Source organism: Adelges cooleyi, unplaced genomic scaffold (assembly GCF_023614345.1).
Source record: "Adelges cooleyi isolate 19-005CV unplaced genomic scaffold, UGA_ACOO_1.1 ACOO_flye_CR_arks_rails_tigmint_CR_PRNA_108, whole genome shotgun sequence".
NCBI classification, from domain to species: Eukaryota; Metazoa; Arthropoda; class Insecta; order Hemiptera; family Adelgidae; genus Adelges; species Adelges cooleyi.
The window spans coordinates 5,563,475-5,576,882 of NW_026095761.1; the positions used below are offsets into that span (position 1 = coordinate 5,563,475).

At 28.7% G+C, this 13,408-nt stretch overlaps 1 protein-coding gene and 1 pseudogene across 1 annotated transcript; both read left to right on the plus strand.

Moving 5' to 3' along the window:
• Positions 1 to 2,487: 2,487 nt before the first annotated feature.
• Positions 2,488 to 6,383, plus strand: LOC126838884 (beta-catenin-like protein 1). Its single transcript, XM_050573662.1, has 10 exons — positions 2,488 to 2,678; positions 2,752 to 2,997; positions 3,786 to 3,892; positions 3,969 to 4,140; positions 4,211 to 4,594; positions 4,720 to 4,868; positions 4,932 to 5,113; positions 5,550 to 5,722; positions 5,800 to 5,980; positions 6,137 to 6,383. Exons 1-10 carry the CDS (start codon positions 2,649 to 2,651, stop codon positions 6,223 to 6,225), a joined length of 1,713 nt encoding a protein of 570 aa, XP_050429619.1. The 5' UTR covers positions 2,488 to 2,648; the 3' UTR covers positions 6,226 to 6,383.
• A 2,484-nt stretch (positions 6,384 to 8,867) lies between these two features.
• Positions 8,868 to 11,949, plus strand: LOC126838893 (uncharacterized; annotated as a pseudogene).
• The last annotated feature ends 1,459 nt before the right edge of the window (positions 11,950 to 13,408 follow it).

The window sequence follows — 13,408 nt, forward strand, 5'->3', positions numbered from 1 at the left end:
TTAGAAAAGTACCTATATTTAAAAAGTAATACTTAATTTATTAATTATTATAAATTAATTTTTCAACAACCAACGTGTTTAACATATTTATTATTTAAAACGTTTTAAGTTAAGGCTAAGGAACAGGGAAGGGGTATTAGTTTTAAATAAATATTTTTTACTTAAAAAAATGTACATAGCCTTTCAAAAATAAGTATGTCGCTGATCCTTTGATTTAAATGTCTAGTCACGCCTTTGAATATTTGTTAAGCAAAAACTAAGTAAGTCAATAAAATGCTTAGAGCATTTATGTTAGTTATTAGTTATTGATGGTACGCATATTTTATCGTAAGTTAACGAATTTTGCGAATAGTACAGTGGAAACATTGTTGTAAAGTTTATTTGCCAAATGAAATTATTTAATTAAATAACATGATACATTTTGGTAAACTGTAATTATGAGAAAATAACTGTGTACATGAATTATGCGTCTTGGACGGATTACATTAAATTAGTACTTATAATATTATGCTTATCCTAGTAAAGTAGGTAGTTACCCTACTAAAGAACTTTCATTTGCGTGATGCTTGCACGTATGTAGTAGTTGCGATATACGTATATTTCATGTTTCTAATAGGTAATGTATTTTAAATTATATGTATTTTCCTTAATAATTATATAAAATAATATATCAGTATGATTATTACAGTAAATTGTATTTTATGCCAACAGAGACCTAAGCAACTCGAATAAAAAATATATAAAAGTTAAGAATAGAAACCTAATTAATTATTTATGATGAACAAGCAATAATTTGTTATTTTAAATAACTTTATTCGTTCATAAAAATTTTAGTTAAGAATATTGAAAACGTCTGTGAATTTGACAGCCTCTCCCCCAATTTTCGCTATATACCTACTTATACCACCGCCAATATTTTGCAATGTCTATTTTAAATTTTGCAAATTTATCCCTTCCTTACAATTTTTTTAATGGGTATATATAATTATTATTAGTTCAAAACTGTCTAAAAAAAATCAAAATATTTATATAATATACATCTATTTGGTACATCTTTACTATCATCACCGCCCTTAGTCTTTAATTATGCATACCTAATTTTATTTATCCCATTTGTCATAGTACTATATTATAATCAATAGTATTAAGTAAATATATAATAATAATCTTTGTTTCTTAAGGGTTTAACATAATTAATAGCAATAATAATTTATAAATTTATCACAAAATTATAAATGATAGATTTTTATGTTAAATAGCACAAGAAAATGGCAGTACCTCTTTTTTAGTAGGCTATTTGACATAATTCTTAATAGTTAAGTTAGTACATTTAAAGCTACAATTATTATTATATATTGAATTGTTAATTTATATTTTAAGGTTTTTATTTTTACAGGTAAAAGTATATAAACGTGTTGACTTTTTAAGTGTATAAAATAATTTTGCATGAACAATTAGCCTACTTAATAAAACAAAAAATATTATAAAACTTAATAGTGTGACTGACAAAACTTGTTTATCTAAATGTCATCAAAGTTTTCCTTAAGCTAATAAAATACTTAGTCGATTCCACTATTTTGGCATTGCCTAAGAAGCGATAGTTAATCTTAAAAATGACTGCGTAGCGATTAAAACGTCTTTAGGGTTGATGGCATCTTAAGTATAACTGCACGACTAATATTTTGAACATCAAAATTATACTTGAGTTTCCCTTAACTAACTGAATATCAGCTGTTAAATAATTACACTTTATACGCTTCCAATTAAACTTAATTTTTCAGTCACTTAAGCGTACCTAATTTATGTAAGAGCTAGAATTATGAATATTTTACAGATAATTTACTATATATATATATATTTATACACTAGTACTGGGTACAATAGTTAGCAATGCTATAATAGTTATCGATCGAATATATCGTAAATACCTTTAAGGGGAGGAACGTCGTATTAAATTTAAACTTAAATAACATTAAAAGTATTTATTTAAGTGGTTATCAACATATTCAGCTAAACTAAAATTTACTATTATTTTAAATTAAATTTAGTGTATAACGTTGAGGATCAAATTGTATATGGTCGTAACCATATTTTAACAGCGTCTACTTTTACAATAATGTGTTTGTTTATTTATTTTTTGGTGTTTGAACCCACAGGCCACAATATCAATATCAATAACTACTGAATCGATTTCTTCATGTAGCAACTCTATATAGATCATAAATCGTAATGTAATATAATCGAATTAGTTCAAAATTTGTCTAAAAAATGTTTTTGACATAATATAGATGACAGATTTATAATTTATTGAAAGAATAAATGATCTATGGTTTAATTAGACAGGTTAATTCACTTTTGCCGCAAAAGTGTAGAAAATGGTTGCCAACCACTGAATATAATATTATATAATTTAAGTAATACCAACACAATTTTCATGATAACATCTATCACAACAAAATATTTAGTTGTTATCAATAATCAATTTCATGTACCGTGTTTTTTAGTTAATAACGAAATCGTTCAAAATAACATTCTCTATTATTCTGTTGACTGCTAATTTTGCGTTTTTACAAAGTTAGGTATAATATTATTGAAAACGATTATTAACTTTTAAGAACTGTAATACTTTATGTATTACATTGATCACCATGGACATAGGAGAACTTTTGGATTATAAAGTATTTTAATATAATGTTCAGCTTAAATTTTGATTAATTATTATTTTATTAATATAATAATATTTTTTTATAGCCTGCCAACACTCCGAAACGGCCGTTACCCGAGGAAGAAGTCAGTCAAATTCAGGAGAATGAATCAGATTACGACAGACAAAAAAAATTAAGGCGCTTGGCTAAAGCTCGAGTCCAACAAATTGAAAAACAAGAGCAAGAAAGGTTGAAAGCCGAACAAGAAAGGATTGCTGAAGAGGAACGTAGAAAACTAGAGCGCCAAGAAATGGTCCAGAAGTTGGTTGATGAAAATTTAGCTGACTCTGATGTAAGTAATTGGAAAACAGGCTTGACAATAAACATTCATAATATAATAACAATTTACATTAATTTTAAAATACACAATAGTATGTTAAAATAAAATCTAATTCTCATAGAGAAATATTTGTAAAGTACCAAAACGTTATTATCATTGTTAATGCAATTGGTTAACACCATGACTGCATAAACAGGCATAACCGCTAGATAATACTGTGCAAGAAAATGCTTCCCCAGACGTGGAAAAAATAGTATTACAGTGCTAATTTCTCATTGTAACATCTCTCATGACTAAGAGCAAGTGTGCAAATGCGCAATAATAGGAAAAGTTTGTAATCTAGCGATTATACTTTTTGATTAGTCATAGTTAACACTAAACACCATTGTCCTATTTTATTGTATATTTTTCTCATAATACAGCAAATAATTTTGGGTGAAAATGTACTTAGAACATTATTATTTTAACTTTGATACATTCACATTGTTATGCTTAACAGCTTGTTTTATAAAAAGCCTATTTTAAAAGTATCCATAATGCCAATCTAATGAAAAAGTTGTTCTATTATAAATAAAAATTGTAAAAACTATACATGAATTATATATCTTTATTAAATTATTTTCTGATTTTTTTTCTAATTTTTAGTATAAGTAAATTTTTTTTCCGAGTAATAAAATTGTTATTATATCAACAGTGAAAATTGGGCTCTTAATCTTTAATGAATATGAATAACTGTTAAATTCGTATGGATTATACTTACTTTACCAATAACATGTCACTTTAGAAAAAAAATTTTTTAGGAAGGAATCTTAGATGAAACAGCTCTAAAACGAATGATTTTGTTGTTTGAAAAAAAAGTATTGAAGAACCAAGAAATGCGAATAAAATTTCCCGAGAATCCAGAAAAGTACTTTATAACAAAAAATTATACATTTACCTATCAATTGGCGTAATATTTCATTTGTGTTAATATTTATACATAGATTTATGGAATCAGAAATTGAATTGCATGACGTTATAACAGAAATGCATGCTATAGCCACAGTACCAGACTTATATCCAGTATTGGTTAATTTAAAGGCTGTTGTGTCACTACTTGAACTACTGTCACACGAAAATACTGATATAGCTGTTGCAGTTGTTAACTTGTTACAGGTATAAATTATTTTTTATAACTTAATTTGTATTATTTATTTTATTTAATCGCAATTTTAAATGTTATAAGGAATTAACCGACATTGATACCTTAAATGAAAATGAAGAAGGCACGGAAATATTGATTGATGCGTTGCTTAGCAAGCAAATATGTGCTTTGTTGGTGCAAAATTTAGAACGCATGGATGAATCCGTTAAAGAAGAAGCAAATGGTGTACACACAACATTAGGAATATTTGAAAACATAATGGAACTTAGGCCTGATGTTGTAGTCGATGTCGGCAAACAAGGTTTGATTCAGTGGCTATTGAAACGAATTAAAGCAAAAATGCCATACGATGGTAACAAACTGTATAGTAGTGAAATTTTATCAATATTGCTACAAAATAATGAAGAAAACCGAGCTTTAGTCGGTGAAATTGGAGGAATCGATATTTTACTTCAACAACTAGCTGTAAGTTACGCTGAAAATTATTTTGCTACCATTTACACTTGATATATAACCTAAAACTTGTATATAACAAATTTAGTCAATTTAGGGCTTAATTTGGTTATAATATGGTTAATTATTTTTCTAAGTACTATAAAAGACACGATCCGGCATCAACAGATGAACAGGAGATGATGGAAAACTTATTTGACTGTCTATGCTCATGCCTGATGGATAAACAAAACAGAGATCGGTTTTTGAAAGGTGAAGGACTTCAGTTAATGAATTTAATATTAAGGTAAATTATTTTATTTCAGTTTTATGTGTAAAAAGATGAATGCATTAATTATTTTTTTTTTAGGGAGAAGAAGTTAAGTCGCAATGGTTCGTTAAAAGTGTTAAACCATGCCTTGTCAGGCCCTCAGGGAAAAGAAAATTGTAACAAGTTTGTTGATATATTGGGGCTTAGAACAATATTTCCTTTGTTTATGAAAACTCCAAAGAAGAATCGAAAGAAAATGCTTAGCACAGAAGAACATGAAGGTTACTAATAATTATTAAAATAGTTCTTTTTTTTTTTGTCTCTTCTAAGAGGTCAAAGCCAAAATTGGAAAAAGTATTTAAGCAAATGATAAAAGTGTGATTAGAATATTATGTTAAGGTTGTCATTTGAATTTCAAAAGTTTTTTAATTTTAATAATACTAGATTATTTTGAGGAAAATTGAATTGCAGAATACAAAGGAGGAAAACACAATAGTATTTGTACAAATGAGCACATCTGACATTTTTTTTTTTTTTTTTATGATATATTTAACACTGTTTTTATTTTGGTTATTTTGGCAGTACCTCTCCTTCTAGTATTATAAATTACTGTTAAGGGTAGTTTATATATAACGATACACCTCGGCCAATAAAAAACTTCCTACTTAATTATTAAAGTTAAAAAGCTGTTTTATTAAAAGTACTTTTTTCTTTTAGAACACGTGGTTTCAATAATTGCCAATATGATACGCAACTGCCGTGGCACACAAAGACAACGTCTTATGACAAAGTTTGTTGAAAACGATTTGGAAAAAGTCGATAGATTAATGGAACTTCATTTTAAATACATGGAAAAAGTTGAAGAAATTGATGCCGAAATTGACGAAAAAGTAACATTTGAAAAACAGTATTATAGCAAACTTTTACCAATTAGGTTAGAAATTTAATGTACGTATTTTGTATAAAGGGCGACGAAGATGAAGACGAGGTTTACCTTAAGAGATTGAATGGAGGATTATTCACTTTACAATTGGTCGATTACATCATATTAGAAGTTTGTGATAGCGGACCAAGTATTAAAAAACGAGTCACACACATATTAAACATGAGAGGAGACACGTTAAAAACCATCAGGCAGATAATGAGAGGTATCCTGTCATGTTGGTTCCATTGACTAATTTAATATTCATGTGTGAATTTAACCATTCTATATGTATTAAATATTTTATTTTAAATTCCTTTGTCTAAAAAAAGGAATGTTTTCATGGAAACAATTACTGCAATGTGTAATTTTTTTATTACAGAATATGCTGGTAATTTAGGCGAAGATGGCGATAAAGAATGGCAGGAACAAGAGAAACATCATATTTTAAAGATGGTTGATAAATTGTAAGTTTGTAAATAGTTTAAATGAGGTAAACAATTTATCAAAAATTATGTAAATACATTTTTTAATGAATACATGAATAATAAAAATGACTAATACATTTTTATTATTATTATTAATTGTAAAAATTGCATATTAATAATAAATAATAATTACTCTTTAAATCTTGTTTGTTATTTTATTGTAATTATATGATAGCATAATTGGTCCAATTCATAGTCAAACTGTTTAAGGGGCTCAGAAAAATGTATTACCAATAATAAATTAATTAAATTTGTATTAAATAGAAAATGTAATTTCATTTCATTTTATTAATAATATCTCATTTATATATAATGTAATATAATTATTTTATTATATGTTTAATGTTATATTTAGTTTACAATTTTTGACTATACCATTCTGACAATGCAAATTGTTGTAAACATTTGTATTTAAGCGTGTTTTAAAAGCACCCTTGAGTATAGCAGTTTACCTACTACAAATAAGCATTTTTTTAATACTTATGATAAAGCTAAATCTTTAAAATAATTTTTCCTGCGTAATAATAATATTAATAGATCTCTGGAAAATAATAAAAAGGGAAATTATTTATTAATTTTATAATTTTGTAAAATAGCATAAACAAACATTTTTTCAAAACATAAAACTACAAAATCGTTTTTATATTAAGTTTAGAATTACATAGATCACCCTATATAGACCACACAGTTTGCAACTGTTACCGTTCATATTGTATACCTAAGTTCAGAACGTTCTTAAAAGCGTTTAAACAAGTGTATATATTAAGTATTAGAGTGTATTAAAGTTTTTTTTCACGTTGATAAATATTTTATAAGTTAAGATAATATAAAACGTTATAATAAGACGTTAGTTACTTGTTCTAAAAGAAATTATAAATGGATAAAAGAACCATTTACTCTAAAATGAAATTTCAACGGATGAAGATATTTGTTCAGGTGCAATCTTGTAGGAAAGCAAAAAATAGTATATATATTATATTCTTTCATTATTATTTTACAAAAAGATATACATATGAGATTCTAGTAAAAAACAAATTATACAAATGTAACAATTTTAATATTAAATATCGTAGCTAGCTTTTGTATTTGTTGTTTGATTTTTAGACACAGGCAGACATCAACAGTTGAAATACCGAGTGATCCATTTAACTATTAAGACACTCATTTTCTCCGAAAATAATTACAATTTTGTAGTATTTCTATTTGAAAAAATTAAAACTTCTTTACGGAGGGTAAATCAAAATAATTTATCGTCACCGAAGTAAATCTTACCGAAATAAATGTGACAGGTTTTTGGAAATAAATATTATAGATACAAAACCGCCATAAAATTATTGATAACTATGCTGCAGTACTAGGACTACATATAACCACAGTGTACTCTGCGATCCGCCAGCCAATCTGTACACGGGGTGGAGATTTGGGAGGGGGCTGTAGGGTACTGAAACCCTTAATACTTGTGGTAGTGCTTTTCAGAATACCTACATTTATTTTTTAATGAGAGGTTGTTGAAATAAAAATATATGTAGTACTAATTGTTTTAAGGTTTTTAGATTCCCAAATCCCATGAACCTATGGTATACGTGTCCAATGAAAAGCAACCCTTTGGCAGGCTCTTCATTGTGTCACCACCCATTTAATTCACGGGGAGACTTAAGTCTATGCATGGGACTTTGATACACCAAATTGATAAATGGATGAAATCACAAACTAGTCGGTACTTATCCATTCTGAAAGTGAGGAAAACATATCATATTATGTGTGCGATTAAAGACTAGGCAAATTCAAGGATGAATTTCTAGAAACTTATTTTAATCCATGAAGATTTATTATAATGTGTTACGATCATTTTAAATTCGCTAATTACCACACTTACACAATTACTTGGTAAGTATTTATAAAACATATATTTTTTATTTGCAAACTATCAAGTCGAATGCACGAACAGCTATAGTACAGTATAAAATATGTTTGATTATAATTATTGAGCTAATCTACTTAAGACTTAATTCCACACAACTGCGAAAGAAATTTCATTTCATATGCACAAATACACTTCTCGAACATCTTTTTGGCTTCGATGTGGAACTGAGAAGATATTGTTTTTACAATAATGTGTTTTAATTTTTCCTTTTTTTGTGTGTTTTGATACCTACACGATTTCTTTTAAATCCCTCAACCTATTTCTTCATTTAGCAAGACCACAAATGAGAAATTGTATTTGAAAGGTGCTTGATAGGGTGACGATAATACAAATTTTACCCCTTGTACAATGTGGTCGAGACAGTAACCTGTTAAAAAAATCCATTTCAATTTTTAATCGATTTTTTCACCGTAGTCCGTAACTTTAAAATATTGCAGTATTTACTAATTCAATAATTCCCTTTCGTAAATGTAATTTATATATATATTTATAGGTGTTAAGGTGACAATGTGTGTTTTTGCACTCAGTGTCATAGGTTCGACATGAATCGGTCCGATTCCGTCTCGGATAGCCAAAATCAGTCATCTTGGCTGAAACCTCAAACTGAAAATGTTGCCTCCCCGACAACCGAACAAGGCCTAAACAGGATCTACTCCCTGTCATAAATCCCCATACGAGTATTTTTTTTTTATTCCCGTATAAATCGTAACACATAACCTTATTGATTTTCTTTTAACTCAACGAGTAAGAAAATATCTGTAATGTAATTGTCTGGATCAGTGGTTTGGAAAACGAGTGTAGGTATAGGTGTAATATCCCCAGAGATATAGGAAAAATCGTTCACTGTCGCGCTGGACTTGACGACTGAAAGTCATAGAAAAAACACTTCTCTCGACGCTGGTTTGCAGGTAAAGAAATTTATCGTACTATACAATTTCCTACACAACAACTTAAATAATACAATTTGTTTTTTTTATTGTTAAATTACTGTACCTACACAGGTATTACGATCATCATGGATTATATTAAACAAAAATCGAGTGAGACTCTATTAATACAAATCAGACGTATTTCATCAACTTTTAAGTTGACAATTTTTGACTTTATGAAAGTACATAAGAAATGGTTTGGCCTGAGTCTAATGGTGGCACTCTGTTCAATAGCGCTTCAAACATACGACATTAATCAGTACGCCAGAGCTATTACAAAGAACTCCATAATGCAGGTACATAATTGCAATATCAAAATTCATATAAAATACAAATCTATATACATATATATTATATATACATATATTAAAACAATCTATATGGGTAGTATACGAGCATAATACAAAATTTGATTATGTAAAATCTGCCTAAAATATTATCAAAAATATCAACATCTAAAATGTATTTTATTCGAATAAGGTTTAACTAAGCATTAAAACTTATTTGTCATTTAAGTAAAGAAAAACATACATTTTTGCTACGTAATCTTTAGGTGTAATACATTTAATTCTAAATATCGGAGGATATTATATGATGACGTTTTAAATGTTATACAGCTGGTCGATTTGAACAACTTTGAAAATTTACTCCACGACTCGTGTCTAACCTATAAGGATACTCCCAAACGTACGCTGACCGCATCTGACTGTTATGTAAGTATAAAACTACATCGAATAAATAAGTTGAATAATCTGATAACAAATGTGTCGTTTTAACAGATTTGCGAAAGCCTAAACCAAGTGAATCTCATCTCCGATCCCAAACAACATTAGAATCGTATGAAGACCTTGATTGGCCAGTAACGTACAAAAGTGATGTTAGCTCCCAAATAAGCAAACAAAATATAACAAGTGTAAGTTTTTTAGAAAGCGGGAGAGTGTTAAATACTATGATAACTATTAGCTAAATAAAATATTAAAATAGATACTAATAGGATTACTTAATATTTACTACATAACAATATAATGTCGAATGTCTTATACAACATAATGATATGTTTATTGAGGTTACTTTACTTAAACATGTTTGCAGAAACTCATTTATGATAACATTCTACCTTGCGACTATGAATCTAATCTCAAAATCAATCCTAAACGAGCAATCGAGTCAAAGTTTGGATGGTTTATGCAATGGTTAGTACAGCAGTATTTAAAATTGATTTAGCAAATATTTGAGAATTTTCTTATACAAAGTCACATAACAAAATATTTTAAAGCCAATGAAAGCGATCTGGTTTTGACTAAAAACCCTAACGAAATGTTGTCTACTTAGGATGGTTCGATTTCAATTTTGTAAAAATATAGCAGTTCTTTGGCTACTTTACTAGGTTGTTTTGAAAACGGATTTTTGTCGTATAAAAAACTAAAGCTCAATTAAAAAATTGAGTTACTCATCACTTAAATACTTATTGTTAAATAAAAAATAATAATAGAAGTAGCTACCTAAAATTAGATACCAAAAAGAACCTTTAATATTATTAATTTTAGATACAATAAATTATATAAAGTACTAAGTACATAAACATTAAACCAAACGAAAATAAATGTTAATTCTTCCAAGAGATATTAGTAATTACGTTCTGTCCTGCAACTTACTATAGGCATCTAAAATCAAAATACACTCATAGTTAATCAGAGAAGTACCTTCGTTGAACCTTTTATAAGAAACTGACTTGAGAATTACGAATTCCCTCTTGTTTAAACTGTACTCTTAAACTAAAAAAATAACATTTATATTAACACGTTTTTTTTTTAAATGAGGTACCTAGAAATATGTTTTCAGTTCTTTCGTAAATAGAAATAATAATAATAATAATATTTGTTTTGAGGCGAAATTGTGATGATGTCAATGGTAAAGCTATGAGGTCTATGTATAAACCAGATTTATTTATAAATCCATCGACAGTGACTTGGACATTGATGGCATCAAATTACCAAACTTTAAATTACAAAAAAGTAAATGCACATTTATTTAAGTGTCATGTTGAGTTATATCAGTGGCACAACCAGGTTAGGTTATCGGGCCACCCCCTCCCCCAATAGGATTTGTGTATTATGTAACGTTATTTAAATTGTGATCAATTATTGTGGTCGTATTGCTATCTCATTCTTAACTCGATTTAAAACGAGGAAGATTTAATGATTTTCTTCCCCTAAGCTAATAATGTTTTCCACCATATCACCCAACTTCAATTTTCATATTTTAAGATGGTAAAAAAAACAAAGAGTTATTAATAAACGCTGCCTATTTTGCCTGTCCATTAATTTACTGCTGTTCATATATCTATTAACTTAGCACGGTTACACAAACCGTAGTTGCATCTCCATTCATTATCGCATTTTAAATAATGTACCTACTTCGAAGCCCTTCGAGTGATGTAATATAAAAAATTGCTACCTCCCAACCGCCTTCACAAAAAAAAAACCATTTCCTGGTTGCGCCACCGGGTTATAGTCTATTGTTTTTATAAATATTTAAAATAATTATATTGTACTTTCAGATTGATCTGTATTACGACAGTCGAGTAGCAGTAATACAAATAAGTGGTACATTTAAGTATAAGTTGGTACCCAAAAATCCGTGTACAGAAATGTGCAGGACGTTGGATGGTCGATTAACAGCAAAACACGTCTGTAAGCACAAACATATTTTTGTTGGTTGATTTTGTTTTAATTATGTGAGTGTGTGTTTTTTTTAGTGATATTCAACAGTTTGTTTTGGGGATTTCAATATCAACCGGTAACAAACTGCACGGAGAGCATAGCGTTCATATACCATTTGGAATGAAAACATTGCCGTTAAATCTTTATTTAATTTTCGTACATTTATCTATGCGAATATACGTTTTATTTAAATACGAATATCAAATGTTTTATAGGTCATTTAGGACGTATAGCGTACAATTTCTTTATGAGTAACAACAAATAGACATGACATGTATGATTTTCAAAGCGTTTAAGTACAAACAGCGAATTATAAATTTAACATGCACGCCGTATTATTTTATGAACATTATGCGCGGGAGTTAATTGTTTATATGAATTCATTATCAACGGCAATCCGTTTTGTAAATACAAAAACAACTAGGTAGGTAAATAAGAAGTCAAGAAGATCCTTAACTTGCGTGACCCTAATCGTGATGAGAATAATAATTAGCGTGAGAATTGTTGAATACTCGCACGTAGGTAAGGAGAGGTACTACGTATAATCTGTGCAAATGTGCTTCCGTCTACTTTCTATCGCTCTTTTCGCTATCCTACAACAATTATTATTTTAACATACATCAGCCACTGGTATCATTGAAACGTACATAATTAATTATTGTTGTGACAATTACTGTTTCGCGCGTTAATTGTCATAGTAAACGATATGCTTGCGTACAATGGACACACGCATAGCACCTCCCTTTGGGTTTGGTATAATATTACAACTCTCTTTATTTTGACGTGTATGAAGATGTTCTTGTCTACCAATAGAAACCGCTCATTCTCCAACATTATGGGTACTGTCGCTAGTGCGTTCGGCAGTCATTATTGTCTTTTTAAACAATAAACACATAAATTATAACGAGTGCAGCGCAGTAGTGAAGTGAGTTGTATTGGTATCACGTAACAGTAGTGGATTTGTAAAAAAAAAAAAATGCTGAAACTTCACAATGTCGCATCTGATAATCGTAAAAGTTAACAGAGACCATTACATAAAAAACTAAACAAACTCAATCTGACAGGTAAAAGTCAGTACTCTAATAAAACGTATACCTAGCTCTTATAATAATATATAATATTTATTAATTGACCGTTACCTGTCATACCCGCACATATTATTACCTGAAAGCTAATCGGCATTGACCTATCTAGGCCAAGTTCAAGGCCAAATTACTTTCCCTCGTCGACATTGTGTTACTAGTTACAAGTTAACGTCGCATTTTTCCGATTCCGACAAACTTTTACTTTTGTAATAAAAAAATACATATTTTTCTCCGATAGGTACCGTAAGTAATACTTACCTTTATTCTCCGCATATTATTTCACGAATATAAATCAATAAATTATTCTGTTTTTTATTCTATTCATGTACCTGAGGTTCTATAAACTGACAAACATCGGATTATTTATTTTTTATTGGGTCATTTTCATTTTGAGAAGGCTCTCTGAATGAGTACTAGTTTTGAAATCACCTACAGACACTCATAATATGTAGTTAGGTCTTAGTCCAATACTCAAAAAAACTATAAACACGCCTTTATTATATAT

Coding starts and splice junctions, on each gene's coding strand:
- LOC126838884 (XM_050573662.1), top strand. CDS start 2,649: ATGGACATAGGAGAACTTTTGGATTATAAA. Junction 3,893..3,968: donor TTTCCCGAGAATCCAGAAAA/GTACTTTATAAC, acceptor ATTTATACATAG/ATTTATGGAATCAGAAATTG. Junction 4,595..4,719: donor TTTTACTTCAACAACTAGCT/GTAAGTTACGCT, acceptor TATTTTTCTAAG/TACTATAAAAGACACGATCC.